The sequence below is a fragment of the Pectinophora gossypiella genome, chromosome 21 (assembly GCF_024362695.1).
Source record: "Pectinophora gossypiella chromosome 21, ilPecGoss1.1, whole genome shotgun sequence".
NCBI classification, from domain to species: domain Eukaryota; kingdom Metazoa; phylum Arthropoda; class Insecta; order Lepidoptera; family Gelechiidae; genus Pectinophora; species Pectinophora gossypiella.
In genome coordinates this window covers 10,111,116-10,129,864 of record NC_065424.1, presented here as the reverse complement: position 1 = coordinate 10,129,864, position 18,749 = coordinate 10,111,116, and the positions used below count along the sequence as shown (strand labels likewise).

The 18,749-nt window shown below is 39.0% G+C and overlaps 1 protein-coding gene across 1 annotated transcript in view; it reads right to left on the bottom strand.

Moving 5' to 3' along the window:
* Positions 1–4,458, bottom strand: part of LOC126376680 (CCAAT/enhancer-binding protein-like) — a 30,527-nt gene extending 26,069 nt beyond the window's left edge. Inside the window, exon 1 of the mRNA XM_050024230.1 lies at positions 3,433–4,458. Coding sequence (XP_049880187.1) covers positions 3,439–4,278 — 840 coding nt within the window. The 5' untranslated portion in view covers positions 4,279–4,458 and the 3' untranslated portion in view covers positions 3,433–3,438. The remainder of the gene's footprint in view (positions 1–3,432) is intronic.
* Between the last annotated feature and the right edge of the window lie 14,291 nt (positions 4,459–18,749).

Below are 18,749 nucleotides of genomic sequence, written 5' to 3'. Positions count from 1 at the left end.
GATTGCACGTCGCGTCGTAAACACTTGAAGTCCCACGTTTCATATGAATACCTATGCTAACTACGAGACTTTATGAACTCTCGTTTACTTTTTTTAATTCACTATCTGTTACCAGGTCCCTTACTTTACAAATAGCTTCAGTATTAACGACGGGACTTCGTGAAATGTAGTCGCCGTCAGTAGGAGTTTCACGGTTGTTAATATTAATGAGGTTAATTATAAACCTTATGGTAAGGTAAGAAGGACCAGCGACGACAACTTGGTAAACAAAGGAGCATGCTTCGAGTCACGTTGGCTTCTCTTGAAAAGTTCTGAGAATTTTAACATTCATGCTCACGTAATACAAATTAAATGATTTAAGCCTTTATGGCGAGTACCCGAGGAAAGAAATTTATCTAAAAAACAATCAAGCGGGTGTAAATGACACTGTTAAGGTCGGCAGAGGAAGCACTAGGCAAATATCTATAATGTGATCAATAAACTAAGACTCTAAATCGGAAAGCAATGAAGATTACAATGAGTGAGGTGGTAAAAGTATTGGGTCAGGATCGTAGCAAATAGAATTCCGTGGCCTATGGCTACCCAAAATCAAAATTGGTCATTCGTCATTAATACTGGAGATAATTTCAAAAAACTGTAATAATTTCTGTATTTTGGTCAATTTTCAACTTTAAAAAAATACACATAACGATATAAAACTATCATTGCAGGAAGTAAAGTGACCTACTAAAATTATATAACTTGATTGTGTTACTTAACAGTCGCAACTGGAAATGAATCAAAGTGCTACTAAGTGTAGTCAGTAAGCGCATTGTAGGTATAAGAAGTATAAGAAGCTAAAAAGTAGAAAAAATCAATACACTAGCAAATCTATCTTTCTAAAGATAGGTCAGGTTAAAAGTGAGAGTGAAACTGGCAATGCCTGAAGATGTTGATTAGAGCGAAAGAAGAGTAGAATTCCATCTCAATTGAAAATAGGTAAGCTGATAAATTAAACTAACCGAGGGGACACAATGCAAAAGTGAAACGAAAAATGAGAAAGAAAATCTACATAGAAATGATTATTTACAATGAAATGATTACTAACAATAATTCTAATAATGAGAATGATGAAGTACTTTAACCTAACAATGATAAAAAGAAAAACAGAAAGTACTTCAAAATCTAAACGTGACCGTATTATTGAAAACCACGTGGCAATTGAATCATTAAGTAAAGCAACAATTATAAATTATTATTACAACAATTGCAATTTCATAATACAACATCCGATTCCTTACAACGTGACATTCAGAACTTGTTTCATTACTTGCTGATAAACTGCTTGGTAGCTTAAATGCTAGATAAGTGTTTGATAGTAGTACTGCCTCCGTGGTCCAGTGGTTGAGCCTTGGGCTCACGATCCGGAGGCCCCGGATTCGAATCCCGGTGGCATATCACAAAAGTCACTTTGTGCTCCCTAGTTTGGTTAGGACATTACAGGCTGATCACCTGATTGTCCGAAAGTAAGACGACCCGTGCTTTAGAAGACTTAGAAGTCATTGGTCCCGGTTACCACTTACTAATGTAAGTATGTAGTCGTTATATGAGCCATGTCAGGGGCCTATGGCGCCTCAATAATAACGCCAACGATAACAAAACAACCCACACGATAGAAGAAGAAAAACAGAATACAATAACGAAGTTTAAGTAGATTTGTCTTAGCACGTTTCTTATAGTTAATAGATCCTTAATGTTTGCGGACCCCTAACTAGTTACGTAATTCGTCACAAGCCTGAAGTTAAAGAAGTTGGTACATTTTTTACTATAGGTTCTTATTAAAGCAGAATTTGACTTGATGGTAAATGACGATGCATCATCAGGTATCAGGTAGGACACACATGCAGCAAAGTAAAAGTTCTATGGATTAGGAATAGGTAAAAAATAAAAACCTTCCATGTTGAAAAGCAAAAGAACTGCGTGGGAACAAGGAACTTTAAAAAAAATGTTTTACTTAATGAAGACGGTGATATAATTAGGTATAATGTTAATAAGGTTAAATTGAGGTTCATTAGTACTGGTTTGACGGGACTTTCGAATTGTGACGTCAAGCTCACACTACGCTAGGGTGCTCACTTTAATGTTGAATGGCATAGACAGACAAGCACAATCACGTCTACAATTCCTAACCAGGTAGGCAGAAACACAGGTCACCTGGGTTCAATTTGGAACCACATTTGGTGTTGCAAGTCTAAAGATGAATACGACGACAAGTTAACAGCCCATCGCCAATATGTAAAATCATAGTTAACAGCTTTTTTTCGTGACCTACGACAGTAAATTTACTGCATATGGCATAAAGAAATTGCCCGGCAAAATGAGGAGCGCTAAATGTTGTTACGAATATTTTGATACAAAGCAAAGTTTTAACCTAAATATAAAGAAAAATAACGGAAAGCATACAATTAAGGTGCACTTAAAGCTGAAGCGCAAGATAAGTGAAAATTCTAAAAAAAAGATGACCTAAAATGTTACAGCAATTCCATATCGGATATACTTAAATGAAAAGAAGTCACAGCGTTAGAAAATGCATAGTTTAGCAGAAGGGATATTAAGGACATGGACAGAGAATACAGGAACACAATTTCTACAAAAGTTTCATTTAAACGACCAGAAGAGAACCTAAAGCGAACGTAGGACATTTTTTTTCCTATCATAACAAAATATTGTTACAAACGCTAAATTAACTTACAGAGCTCCTAAATAACAAGATGATGCAACGAATGTCCTTATTAACAAATTCTCTACCTACCCTGATAACGCCACGTGTCTACATTTATATGGCACTGCAGTAAGACTTCATAACGACCTATTTCGTAATATAAAAACTGACTAGTCTCATATGACTTAAAATATTTTTGTATTGTTGCGATCAATTTGAATCGTATTTCTTTCGATTACGAAATAGGTATTTAAAAGAAAAAAACAACCAAATTACCTATTAGTATGTCGACTTGACGCATCTATCTATTTGGGTTACTATTCTTGCTTATATAACTTATAAACAAGATTAAATATTGGACAACAAAATGATAGATGACATGACCCCAGCGTAATTTGAACGCGATGAAGTTTAATTTAAAATCTGTCATTGACGAATTATCAACAGATAATCTACATGAAGTGTCAAACCACTTACGAGGATATGAAGAACAACCGGAATCTATTTAAAACTTAACAAACAAGTGCATTGATCTACTAACCTATAAACAATTTACGAATGTAACGAAAACTCCATCTAAAATAGCAAAAAGGAATCACTTTTCAATTGTCGCTTGCGAATTGCGCAATGGGCTCGTAAAAAACCCTTTTCCACCATGTGATTTACGACTTTCACACACACATATACGGTGCACTACAATGTTGAGTGTGGTGACACACATAGACACTTACCTACAGTCAAAGTGTGTGATCCTGTCCATGCGGCGCTCCAAGTTGCAGCATCGATCGACACAACTCAGTGATCTCCGGATGGTTCAAGTTAATCAGATGCACGTACATCTGCTTATGAAGACTCAGCTCCCCTGACACCGCTTCCAACCTCTTCAACAACGCGTCTTTCTCCCTTAACAACGTTTTTACCTTTTCCTCAACCTCTCTTGAACGCACTTTAGCTTTTTCTCTGGACTTTCGCACCGCTATATTATTGCGCTCGCGTCTTCGTCTGTACTCGTCTGTGCCTTTGTCTATGGCTTTGCCTGAGGATCGCCTCGCTGGAGCGGGTTTGTGTTTCAAAAGCGGAGGAAGTAAGGGAGCACCTAGAGGCGGAAGCGGCGTGAACCCTCCCCCGTAAGGTCCACCGACTCCGACAGGTGGCTGCGGGTTGTACTGGCCTGTGTATTGAGCACATGTGACTGAGCGTCTGAAGTCATGTGGTTCCGGGGGTTCCTCCTTTATCGGTGGCGCCTGCTCGTGTCCTGAGTTTGCAGGGACGGGAGCAGCGTACGACGCTCCAGAATGCACCGGCTGGGGCATGTAGGCTAGCGTCGTGCGCGCAAACGGCCGGGGCTGAGGAGACCGGCCGCCAGGAAGTATCTCCTGGAACAGGGCCATCGTCTCCTCGCCCCTGAATTGATCCTCGATGAGGTGTTGTAAGTCCAAGCTGATCTCCTGTCCATTGAGCTCGTCGAGGTCCGGTGGCGGGAAGGGGGCTCGCTTGTCCTCGGCCGCCTTCTTGAGGTCTGGCTGCGGCGGCGGTGGCGGCGCAGCGGCCGCATCGTACATCTGCGGGGACTCCATTCCGCCGCCCGGGCCGAGAACGGGCCCTGCGGCGCCGCCGGCCCGAGTCTCCACTTCAGAGCACTGAGTCGCCGTCACTTAACACTCGCGCGGTGGCGGGCGGTAGTCTCGCACTGCACTGTACTCGCGTGGTATCACGTGGATGCGTGTGGACAGCGGCGCGCGTGCGCTCGCTTCGGCGGTCGGTCGCGGACTGGCGGCAGCGCGCGCCGCGGCAAGGTTGCCGGAAGGAAGCGCTGAACACTGAAAGTTCACTGGTAAAAGTTTTGTTTTAGGGGCGGATAAGATAAACGCGCAGACGTGTCGGTTGGGGTTTTGTGTTTTGGATTCAGGCATGCTGTATGCTGTAGGTATGTGTTCACGTGTGGACATGTCGCGTGAGGGGATGTCACGTGTTGTCAATTTTGATTTATTATTTTATATGATTTAGGTATTGATCGAATAAAGATTTTGATAAAAGATACACTGCAGTAGGTTAAGTACCTATTTTCCTTTTATAAAGATTAAATTTTTTTTAGAAAATAATAAATATTGGCAGTTAGAATTTTCTTCTTTATTTAATATTTAAAATTCTTTAGAAATATTCAAATTAGATTTGGTTGGTTTTATTTAGTTCAAATATTTTCAGAATAGTATATACTTACCTAATGTAATAAAAAAGTTAAAAAAAAACAGAAAGTATAATAATAATAATATTTTGTTTTTTTTACTAACTATTAGGTAGAAGGTTAGGAACCTATAAGCATCCGTGATAGTACTATTGCCTAATAGTACCTAATAACAGTTTCTAACCTATCTACTCGCACCCTTAAAAAAGTTACTTTTGAATAAAACCAAAAATTCGAAATTCAAAATTTTCCAACACATTCTTTCATCTCCACCAAAAAGGAAAAGGAGCAACAGCGTATGGTTTTCACACGTGACAAATGTGTAAAAAAAATCGATATCGTCACGAACTATGCAATCGATCTTTTAATCGATATTATTATCGATAACAGATTATAAATGTTGAGATGCGGCATGGACAGACGTGAGCAATCAGTCGTGCATGTGACGAAAATTTTTATTTTTTTCAAATATCAAGTATATCACGTGTCTGATTGCCAGATTAGAAAAATAATAAATACTTAAAAGAGTGATTTTGTAATAAGTAGATGTTAGGGTGTTAAGAATGCGAGGAGCTCGGTGGCGCAGCGGTAAACGCGCTCAGTCTGCGATTGTTGAAGTTAAGCAACTTTCGCAAAGGCCGGTCATAGGATGGGTGACCACCAAAAAGTTTTCATCTCGAGCTCCTCCGTGCTTCGGAAGGCACGTTAAGCCGTTGGTCCAGGTTGCATTAGCAGTCGTTAATAACCATCAATCCGCACTGGGCCCGCGTGGTGGTTTAAGGCCCGATCTCCCTATCCATCCATAGAGAAGGCCCGTGCCCCAGCAGTGGGGACGTTAATGGGCTGGTGATGATGATGATTTTGCGACGGAATATTCCACACATCAATTCAGAATCATGAGCTGAATCGTCACTAATACCCTGTATTTATGATATTAATTATGTTGTATGTAGTATTCTTATTGATTTAAGTACACACAACTAATCACAAGAGTAATTCAGACTATACCCCTCTGCCTACCCATTTGGGGATACAGGCGTACAGCTGCTATATTATGATTTATGTTATCCTGTCAATGAACTTTAGACACTTCAAGAATAAATGTTATTGTAAAAATGCGCGTGCAGTTTTATTATTATTTAGTTTGCATTTATTGTTATTTGCTGACTAAACTAAAACATTTTAAAATAAGTGCGTAATTAAAAATGTATGATTTCACTGGAAGTTAAAGTTAGGTAGTGAAATAAATATCTACCTAATCTGCGCCTCCGGTTTATTGAGGGGAGCATCGATAGTTTTCAAACTCTGGAGCATAGCCATACTATCGACAGCATCGATAGTTTTGAAACTATGGAGCGTAGCCATACTATCAAAAACATCAATAGTTTTGAAACTGTGGAGCATGGCCATACTATTGACAGTACCGATAGTTTTGAAACTGTGGAGCATAGCCATACTATCGACAGCATCGATAGTTTTCAAAGTGTGGAGCACAGCCATACTATCGACAGCATCGATAGTACTGAACCCACATTCCCGAGAAATGCATTTTCGGAGGTATGTGACCTAACTTGTAGGGTTTTCCCTTCGCTGTATCATCATCTCCCATTTCTAACAAGGTCCATTTAACCTGAAGATTTGACAGCGACTGCCTGTCTGACCTTCCAACCCGCGAAGGGAAAACCAGCCCAATACAGGTCAATACAGGTCACATACCCTCGAAGCGGGGTCTTCTTGTCGTCGTATTGTCGTATGACGATAGTATTGAATAAACTGAGCTATCGACACCATTACGTACTATGATATCGACATCGATGCTATCGAAAACTTTCAAGGTCAACTATCGAGCAGCAAGCAACACTAGCGATAGTATTGGCTATATGACGATAGTATTGATCTCAAAAGTATCGCTACTATCGATAGGGCTATCAACACTATCGAAAACTTTGAAGGTCAACCTATCAATAGTTAATTTACAAAATATTAAATTATATCCATTATAGACGGCGATACGGCTCACCACCTATGACGATGGTCTAAGAAAGCTCGGTGACGTGTGGGTACTTAGTTCATCTTGCGATGGATGTACCTCTGACTAGACTTATGTCTCATCATCATTAATTTAAGAGCCACGCTCTTGTCGGTGTAGCATTCTCCATTCATGTCTATCAAAGGCCAATTCTTCAACTTCCTTATAATACACGACATTCGCCTTTTCTTAAATCTGTTCCGTGTAAGCTTTTCTTGATCTTCCCCTTCCTCTTTTCCTTCTATCTTCCTTTCTATGATGTTTTTAATAATTTCGTCGTGTCTTATTAAGTGTCCATTATGTATGTAAGTAGCTATGTTGATTTTGTTTTCTTACAAAGTCACATGTAATATAATATTTCCTAAACACGTGCTGGATAGTAACTAATACCATTCAGTAACGAATTATTAGTAAGCTGATTTTGTCACTTGATATGAATCGGATATACCTACATGGTATAGGTACTTGAGTTCAAATTCAAAATCAAAACAATCTATATTCAGTAGGTAACACAGTTACACTTTGAATCGTTATTTTTTACCTAACGAACGCCTCATCCGTCTTTTGTGCGGCGTCTTTTGCGCTGCTTTCTTGATGCTGTACCAGCTTGCAGCTCTTTGATGCAGCTTATTTCCTGGTAGCTGCTCCTTGTCGGCTCAGCTTCCTTCCTGCTACCACTGTCAACCGAGATGGGGAGGTTTTTATTACACCTTTACTTATTTTAAATGCTTAACAAATGAGCAGTGGCCTTGAATCCCTGAAATGAACCCTTACGATTCAAAAAGTTCAAATACCTATTTATACTTCTGTATTACTGATTTACAATAATAATTTATAATAGATTGATATTTATATGCTTTTATGGTTTTGAGATGAATAAATTCCAGTAAAACCTATTACTTACTTTTATTTCACGTTTACTATCGTCTTCTTTATGTTACAACATTACAATATAACTATAGTATCACTCATCGTCACCCTAGCGATATCCCATTTTATACCATTGTTTGAGGTTTACGCAGTTATTATCATAATTAAAACACCAATCCAATTTCATCAGTCGTCCCGTGATCATGGCACTTGCAACAGTGTTGAAATATCGGGAGTCTCATAGCCCTGATTAACGCGGTAAGAACCCTTATGAAGAAGCTATTATGTGTTTTAATTAAACCATTTTCACAGGGTCCGCTTACCTACGACTTTTACAGAAGACTGCCCGTCTGACCTTACTACCCGCGAAGGGACAACCATCCTAATAAAGATTAGATCATTCTTCGGGAATATCCACATTCTTGAGTTTCCTTATAATGTTTTCCTTCGCCTGAATGGTGAAATAAACATTTATGATCCGAAAATGAATTCAAAAATCATTGGTTTCAGGCCCGTGCTGGATTCGTACCTGCGACACAGTGAGTGTCAAACGTTCTTCGAACTAGGCTACTACGGCTTCTTGAGTATTGGCCACTGAAAACTGTTATTTATTTATGGTGATCCTGAACAATGATGAATTTGTTGGCAACCTTATCCCAAACATGTATTGAAAATATATACATACATAGCGGTCAAACACATAACCCACCTTTTTGCTTCGCTTCAGTCGGATTGTAAAAGAAAGAAAGATATTGCTATATAATGCAAGACAAAAAAACGTATAATTTCTTAAGTTGAATAACCTAACACCCAGTCTAATGTACTTAAATGTTTTTTTGAACTAATCGACCAGGAACCCAGAAACAAAATTAGGCTTAACTACCAGGATAGCAGAAGTCAGAAGTAGTCAAGACAAGCCAGACATTCGGTCATAGCGCAGTATAACATCGCGAAGTCGGTGGTACACTTCACAGGCCCTAGTATCGTGGAGGGGGTGCGGTGAGCGGGTGTGACGCAACTCCTGCGCACTATACTGTTGAGTCGGAGAATTGGCGCGCTTTTGCACTTTATTCCAATTTCGCTTTTATTTCAATTTTGCTAAACTAGAAGAAAATAAAGTGAGTTGTTTATGTATGTTTTATATTTACGTTTTATATATTTATAAATTAATTAATTAACATAACATAAGCTCATGACTGTATCCCAATTGAGGTAGTCAGAGGTACAACCATCGCGAGATGAAATAAGTACCAACACAGTTACACCTACAGTTTACAACACAGTCACACCTACAGTTTTGTTAATTGCATAAAGTCACAAAAAATAAAATGATTTTAATTTATTCAGAAATAATAATAATAAATAACAGAATGTAAATCCACTACAGGCTTCGTCAGTACCAACATTCATATTAAAAAAAATAAGGGAAAGCATATTCAAATCACACATAATAAAATCCGCAGAAGTTTCGTCAAAAATGGTTTTTGTTTTTTTTTGTTTCTGTCATCAAAAATGATTTTTGTTTTTGTTTCTGTTGTTGTTTTTGGTGGTGTAATGATTAACACTTCACCAAGATTTCTGTTAAAAGAAATAAAAATACATACATACATACATACATAAACTCACACCTATTTCCCACCGGGGTAAGCAGAGACTATAGAATTCCATTTGCTTCGATCCTGACACACTTCTCATGCTTCCTCCACATTCATTCATCAATCGCTTCATACACGCACGCCGGTTCAGAGTAGATCGTATTAAACCTTTTCTAAGGACATCTCCAATTTGGTCATCGTAAGTCCTTCTCGGTCTTCCTCTGCCAGCCCTACCATCAACTTTTGCTTTATATACAGCTTTTGCAATTCTATTATCCTTCATCCGCTCTACGTGTCCAAACCAACCTAACATTACCTTCTCAATCTTAGTCACTATATCGTTTTTTACACCACATCTCTGTCTTATCACACTGTTTCTCACTCTATCACTCAACTTCACAATCACAACTTCACAAAAGAAATAAAAAAAAAATAATCGAATAATAATCGCGATCAAATCCAGGATGTTTTGAAGAACGCCAGATCAAGAGTACTCTAAACCTGCAAGCGTGTTACGATATAGATACGTATATTTGCAGGACGACATGCATCATTCATCACTCTACCTTTATCCCGTTTTTCACAGGGTCCACTTACCTAACCTGAAGATTTGACAGGTCCGGTTTTTTACAGAAGCGACTGCCTGTCTGACTTTCCAACCCGCGAAAGGAAAACCAGCCCAATACAAGTTAGGTCACATACCTCCGAAAATGCATTTCTCGGGAATGTGGGTTTCTTTACGATGTTTTCCTTCACCACTGAGCACAGGTAACATTGGTTCGCAAAATCCACTTTCGATTTCATTTCGCACTGGCCAATCTTAACCGGTGCTATGTCGCAGTGACTGGGTAAGTAGGTAAGCGACAGCAGAAAGTGGTTGTGATGCAACCGCGCCGCTAACCCAGTCAGCGTGCCGTACCAGACGGTCACCGTCCACCACCACCTACCATCTACCACCACCTACCGTCGGATGGCTACGGAAAATTAGTTCATAGGATTTATAACGTACATTGGTACGAATATCACGTGGTTTTTAACATTTGTGCTTGGTTAATGGCAATAGGCTCGCGCCCTATTCAAGCTTTTCGAATTCAAAAATATCTTTATGCAGTAGGTAACATCTTATAGGCTAGATTAGGTAACACACTTTGACACCACCCCTGTATCTCCAAAGAGGTCTATAGAACGTACATTCACTCATTGTCGCCTATGTTTCATCATCATCATCATTGGCCTTACACGCCTGTTTCAGACGATTTATGACGTCATTGCCTCGAAGAAATGCACTTTGTTAATGCTTATGTTTAAGTCCCATTTAATAGGCTCGATTCAGTAGGTAACATAGTTACAATTTGAATCGTCATTTTTTACATAAATAACGTCTCATCCGCCTAAAACTACTGCAGCTTCTCACAACATGTATAGCCGGGGAAAAGAAGCTGCAAGAAAAACCTCGGCACAGAGCCCTATACGTTCTTTAAAAAAAACGTAAATATTATTATACAATTTTTGTAATTTGGCTTCCTAATATCAATTCCCAGACAGTTAATCCCATGCATTCATTCTTCTGAATAAACACTGCTTAACATTATAATAACCTTTTCCTCATTATAATAATAATCTTAAAGGAGTCCTAGTACGACTTTGAAAGTGACTAGTCTGGGCGTTATTCTCTTCGCGTCAGACAGAGTACTGCGGGGCAGAAGGCAAGAGGGAAACCACTGCCCTATTTTTCCCTAAAAAGTAGCATGGAGAATGCTACACCGACAAGAGCGTGGCTCTTAAATTAGTGATGAAAAAGTAACTGATTTGACTAGTTGAAAACTAGCCTATGCACTACAATACAAACAACGGCTCAAAGGATTTTTCTTTCTCGAAAAATAAATAGAGATATTTGTACAACTGTCAAACTTAATTCGTTATAGCTTAGTAGACTAACTACTAAGACTAAATTAAATACTAAGCTGAGTGAGGACCTTTTATACGGGACACCATCCACTACACATGGGTAAGCCGACATGACGTCACATTTAATTTAGGTATAAGTTTCTGTGTTCTTTTTCCATGTTTCTATATAGAAAATATTTCGTGTGTGCGTTGACTTTTGATCCCGATACCGACCCCGCCGGCGTGGTCGACGATTTCCCTCATTCAGCGCTTATTGCTATCGACCCACTAGGGTCGATTAATTCTTTCAAATATTTTTCCTCTCAGACGACGCCCTGAGCCGAGGTTCGCGCCCAACTGGGCACCCTCAGGCCTGTTGTCTTAAACGTTGTACCGGGTGAGAGCCTTCAGCGCTCCCCATTTGTCCGGCCAAGTAGTTAATGCCATCTGCGGCAAATCTACAATAAGTCACGTCAAAAATAAAAAAGTTGACTTTGATGTGATGTCATTATAATGTATATTATATGTAATCCGTGTCTGTGGTGTCCTAAATAATATGTATCTTTCTTTCTTTCTTACTTACGACGTAGGGTCACAGGTTTGAATCCCGATTCGGGCTCTACTGAATTTGACTACCTATATGAGTTTGTTTTAATTTTTATGTTCATTTTTAAAATAATGTCTAGTGCCTTGTGTCGAGGTTTTTCTTACAGCTTCTTTTCCCCGGCTATACCGGGTGTGAGAAGCTCCAGTAGTTTTAGGCGGATGAAACGTTCGTTATGTAAAAATGTCTTTTCAAAGTGTAACTATGATTTAAACATAGCCGGCAATGAGTGAGTGTACATTCTATACACCTCTATGTCTACTACACCTCTTTGGAGATACAGGGGTGGTGTTGTTATAATTCAAATTCAAAATTCAAATTCAAAAATATCTTTATTCAGTAGGTAACATAGTTACACTTTGAATCGTCAATTTTTACACAACGAACGTCTCATCCGCCTAAAACTACTGCAGCTTCTCACAACCTGTATAGCCGGGGAAAAGAAGCTGCAAGAAAAACCTCGCCACAGGGCCCTAGACGTTCTTAAAAAAATATAATATTATGCCAAACTTAAATAAAACTAAGTTTGATTCTACCAGAATAGGTTGTCGGACAAAATATCCACCTAACTTAACCAAACCAGACTTTAACCATAATTCAAACTCAAAACGTCGGTTTAAACTCGGTATCTAGGCGTCGAGGTACCAGGGCGTCATGAGCTAACGTTACGCAACCGTCCCACTCTCACTTTCGCGAGTTGAGGCCGCGAGCTTTGTGCCGGTCTAATCATCCGTAGTCGGCGACCTACTATATGCTGCTACTAAGCTATGCTTGCCTGGTACTTTCGGATGGCTGGGATTAGTTCCGTGGGCCTTCGCGCTGTGTGGGTTCCGGGATGGGCAGGAACTCAGAATGGCATAGATTGTTCTGCATAACCAAGTTACATTAAAGTATATTTGATGCATAAATATTTAATAAATATTATCTAAAAAGGGAGGGTCTAAAATGCCATATTAATAAAACAATTATTGATATTTGACATTTTTATGTGCTCAAAATGAATTGCTTCTAAAATTTATTTTAAAGCCCCAGATTGTAAATAATAACCCATTTGCAGGGCATAGGCATTTTCTTTTCGATCGGAAGAGTTAGTCCTAAGCTATTCCACAGAATTCCACTGCTGGCTATTACTTTGTTTCATTTTTAAATGGCTTCAAAAACCACGGATTTTCTTTTTATATTCGTTTGTGGGCTGAAATGAAAATAATTTGATCTGTTTATTTTTCAATAAACGGATCAAATTATTTGTTAATGGAATGCCTGTGTGAAGAAATTCAAATTTGGATTAATTTATATCTTTTCTTTATTTAGTGATACCATTTTTGAAATTAATTTATTTTACTCTTAATTCTATCATCGTGTTTTGCCAACCAACTTATTCCAAAATCATCTTCTTTACCTAGGTTAGGTACCTATTTCAGCATTCTAAACTCTACCTTCATACAATGGTTAAGGTACGTAATCCAAAACCCATTTATCCGATTGCATGGAAACACAAAAGGAGTGTTGTTTCAAACTAAACGCTCGACAAATTCTCGTTTCAGAAACATTTCCGACAATGCGACTCCGCGCTAGAAAAGGAAAGGGACATGCCGAGGAATAGACATCCCACGACTGAATAGGACGACGACTTCCGTAGTCCAGTGGTTGAGCGTTCGGCTCACGATCCGAAGGTCCCGGGTTCGAATCCCGGTGGGGACATATCACAAAAAAATCACTTTGTGATCCCTAGTTTGGTTAGGACATTACAGGCTAATCACTTAATTGTCCAAAAAGTAAGATGATCTGTGCTTCGGGAGGCACGTTAATCCGTTGGTCCTGGTTATTACTTAATGATGTAAGTAAGCAGTCGTTACATGAGCCATGTCAGGGGCCTTTGGCGGCCCTAACCCTGACACCATGGTTGATGAAGTTTGTAATTCACCTCACAACCCACACGATAGAAGAAGACTGAATAGGTACTTACATACTACAAAAATATATTTATTATTATCGTACACCATACAAATCGTAATTGGTATCGTAATCGGCATCGTAATCGGTATCGTAATCGATATCGTAATCGGTATTGTAATCGTTATCGTATCGTACATCTTCTCCAAAATATTTATATCAACTTGCAATAGAGAAGAGCTCAATCAATTTCGGACTAACGGAAATGATCCCGGTTATTCATGTCATTGATATTATTTGTCCAATAATTAATTTAATATTAAATTACTTGTGATTTTGGCATTAAACTAAAGCCTAGGTATCAAATTGGAAAGACCGTTTAATATTTTGACTAGTTTATGGTTTCCATCCTTAAGTAATATAATAAAAACGATCGTATGTTCTTTTCCAAGTTCTAATGTATCTAATTTTATTAAAATTGGTTAAGCAGAATGTGAAAGTTATGTACGCCGTAATTGTCATATTCATCATTTATATCCCTAGCATTACCCCGTTTTCCACAGGGTTCGCTTACCTAACCTGAAGATTTGACAGGTCCGGTTTTTACAGAAGCGACAGCCTGTCTGACCTTCCAACCTGCGAAGGGAAAACCAGCCCAATACAGGTTTAGTTACATAACTCCGAAAATGCATTTCTCGGGAACGTGGGTTTCCTCACGATGTTTTAACTTCACCGCTGGGCACATGATAATCTTTTATGATCCAAACATGAATTCGAAAACAAATTCGACAATCATTGGTTTAGACCTGTGCTGGATTTGAACCTGCGACCTCAAAGTGAGAGGCAAGCGTTCTACCAACTGGGCTACCACGGCTCATAGTAATTGTCATATTATACTAGTTAAAATACCGTTAGGTACCTATTGTTTACATAATGTTATTTATATGTGATGTGGTTGTATGTGACTTTAATGAATAAATAAGTAGTTTTAGTGTGAAATCGTATCAAACAGACAGACAGCATTACTTTCGCATTCATGTTTTGTAAGTTTGTATTGTGGTGGCCATCACAGAAATAAATCTTTTTTGTCTTTTAATTTCTTTTTGATGGAGTTAAGTCACTTATAAAACTTACTTTTGCCTATCCACCGCGAACAGATCTCTGTAAAAGGCAGTACTGGGAAATACCATCCCTACCCGCGTGGGCTATCGACACACTTTCGCCGTGCGCCCGCGCCGCGCCGCCGCCGCCGAGTCAAATTTAAATGCTGTTCGAATGATATAACACTGACTAGATGGTTTGAACTGAACTATTTTAAAAGGTTTACTTCAAGGTTTAATATATCCTACACGTAAAGGTAGCTAGAAATAGCTATCTTAGCAATAAGAACGCCTTCTGTTCCAATTGTTTATACGTGATGGCTTAAGTAATGTGTTTTTTTTTTATGTGCAATAACAAGTTATTGTATTGTAAAGTCGCCGGTATGTCGGTATTCGACAGACTTCACTTCGGGGAGTGTGCCCGCGATCTACACGAACTCATTCCACCATCCCACTTTTTATCTTCGGACTTCCAGACGTACGGCCGGGTTCCATCCCTATTTCGTGGATATCCCAACTATTCGCACAAAGCGCTTCGCATCGTCCTTCATTATGCGCACTGCTAGGGAGTAGATTTCTCTGCTATCTTCTGTATTTCCGAATGCATATAACCCGGGTGCTTTCAAGGCCAGAGTGAACAGGCACCTTCTGGGCGAGCTCGCTCCATATTAGGCCTCGTCAATGCCTTCAGGCAAGTCTGGGGCCAAGAGCAAACCCATCAAATGTAAAAAGGGAACCTTTTCTAAACGTAATGGCTAATGGGGTGAACAGAGCCGCAAGTAATCAGAAGACTTCATACCAAGTCCTGAGATGGATATGATATACCATATGGTGTCAAGGGATCATCCTCTCGTTCATTTAACGGCGTCTGTGGTCGAGTGGTTGAGAGTTGGGTTCACGATCCTGAGGTCTCGGGTTCGAATCCCTTTAAGATCCTTAGTATGGTTAGCGAACTATATTCAATACGGGTAAAACTTGAGACCACTGGGGGATAAAAAATCAGTTTGAAATTTCGAACCTGACGTAAGTACTTATTTCTTTTTTAAAAGCAAGAAAGAAAAGTACTAATTTTCGAATTCGTATTTCTAATTTTAAACGTTTTTATTTTATTTTCTTGGATGATGCTCCCGAAATTCAAAATTTCGAATTCTTAAATCTAATTTTAAACGCTTTTCATTTTCTTTATTTTTAAATGCATGAATGTCGTCTTGGAAAAAATCCGAAATTAGAATTTTCGAATTCGAAATTCTAATTTGAATTTTTTATTGTTCTGTTTATTTTTTTTAAGAGCATGGAAGATGATCCGTCGCTCATAATACCTGTAATGTTATGGCGCCTTACGTACTACAAGAGAACTACTTCAAGTTTTGATGTCACTATACTATTCAAGGCCGTTTACAATAGCCGGGTCAGTGGGTACGAACTATTGACCAATTTCTATTCTATACCGCAGTCGTTTAATTCTACAACTATAGTATTGTTCATATGGTAATCAGTGTCTGGTGTTAATAACCCGATTTGACTTTGTTTTTTTTTTTCTCCTACAAGTAAAAGTGATCAATTTAAATTATTAGGCAGATAGAGCGGATGCGTAGCCCAGTTGAAAGAATGCTTGATATTCACAGTGAGGTCGCAGGTTCAAATCTAGAACGGTCTTAGACCAATAATTTTCGGAAAAGTTTTCGTATTCATATTGGACTGTAAATGAATATCACGCGCTCAGCGGTGAAAGAAGACATCGTGAAGAAACCCACATTTCCGAGAAATATGTTTTGTAGGTATCTGGTGGTAAATAATATAGCCTCGCCTTTCGATGTGATCTAGGGTGGTTCACGCTTACCTAGCAAATGCCTATTCACTCGTTGAAGATTTTATCTTCCATAATAACGATAAAATAATCATTTTATTATTGACTAATAGAAAGCTAGGTGAGGTGTGGTTACATAGTTCATACATACATACATAAACTCACGCCTATTACCCACCGGGGTAAGCAGAGACTATGGAATTCCATTTGCTTCGATCCTGACACACTTCTCTTGCTTCATCATCATCAATCGCTTCATACACGCACGCCGGTTCAGAGTAGATCGCACTAAACCTTTTCTAAGGACATCATTTCATCATCATTTTCGTAGCTCCGGATTTACCTGACTACCCCAATTGGGATAGTAGTCGTGAACTTATGTTATGTTATAATACAAAAGAATACGTGTCCGCTTAATGGCAATAGGCTCGCCCTCTATTACACACACTCACACACACACACACACACACACACACACACACACACACACACACACACACACACACACACACACACACACACACACACAAACACACATAAACAGCCTATATACCTCCCACTGCTGGGCACAGGCCTCCCCTCAATCAACCGGAGGGGGTATGGAGCATACTCCACCACGCTGCTCCAATGCGGGTTGGTGGAGGTGTTTTTACGGCTAATAGCCGGGACCAACGGCTTAACGTGCCGAAGCACTCTTTCTTTTCATCATCTTACTTTTTCGGACAATCAGGTGATTCAAGCTTGAAAAGTCCTTACCAAACATAGGACAGTCTCACAAAGTGATTTCGACAATGTCACCTTCGGGAATCGAACCCGGACCTCCAGATCGTGAGCCTAACGCTCTAACTACTAGACCACGGAGGTCCTATATTATATGGGACTTAAACATAGCTGGCGAGGAGTGCGTATACTATACACCTCTGCCTACCCCTCATAGGACACAGGCGTGATGTTATGTTATTGTCTGGTTTTTGTGTGTGGCGTCCTTTTATAATAAACAACTTCTGTTTTGTTCTAAAACTACTTTACTAGCAATAGGCTAGTATCCAACTAGTCAAATCAGTTACTTTTTACTAAACGTCAAAACATAAAATTACTACGGCATAATTTGTATGAAAAACCACACTGTGACGTCATAGAAAAACGTGATAAAATGTCGGAGTTATTATTACTTGAAGAATTTCTTGAAGAAAATATTTTTCATAACTTTTAGACCTGTCCTTATTTAGAAGTCAGAATTACATAATTTATTTTGAACGTAGTAGGTACGGTCACGAGTACTAATACGTATACATTTTGAAACCATGTCACATTAATTTTTTTGACAAATTAATCCGTAAGTCTATTTAAATGTCAAAATATGATAGTGCGACAGGGTTCTAAAGTGGGTAAGTACATCATATTGCTCATGACTGTACACGACCCAATTCTACCCCGAAAGCAAACCTTTATTTAACTACACGATAATATTACGTCATTACCATCAACTTCGCACCTCAACCAAACAGAACCCTGCCATACTCCACTCCGCCATAGAGTTATCAACCAGACATCTCACTCACACACAAGGAGTGTGTGACCTAAAAATTGTAACCAAAAGATGCAAACAATCTTTTAAAGTTTCGATACCAGGGCCGCATTTAGAAGTAAAGATATTTTTCCATTATGTCACACCCCGGACACTTTATACTAACAACCTCGTTTTACACAGAAACCACACATTGACGTTAATGGTGCTAATTCCTGTAAATACCATCTAATTTTATTTTAAGTTATATCTGTCAGTTTCTTATCCGCCGAAAAGGAAAGGGACGGGTAATCTACAAGCATAAAATTTATGGAACACACGTCAATTTTAAGCACAAATCTAAACCAACCGTCTAAAAATTTTACATCCGTCAATAACCCGACACAGTTAAGTAGACAGCACGACAAACGGATTGCATACCAGCGACGTACCTTTTGATTCGCCCGGGTTATTCATTCAGTCACTCATTCTTCCTAAAATTAAGAGCTGTGAATCATCCGTCCCTTTTCTTTTCGATGGATATGAAAATGACGGATATAACTTAAAATAA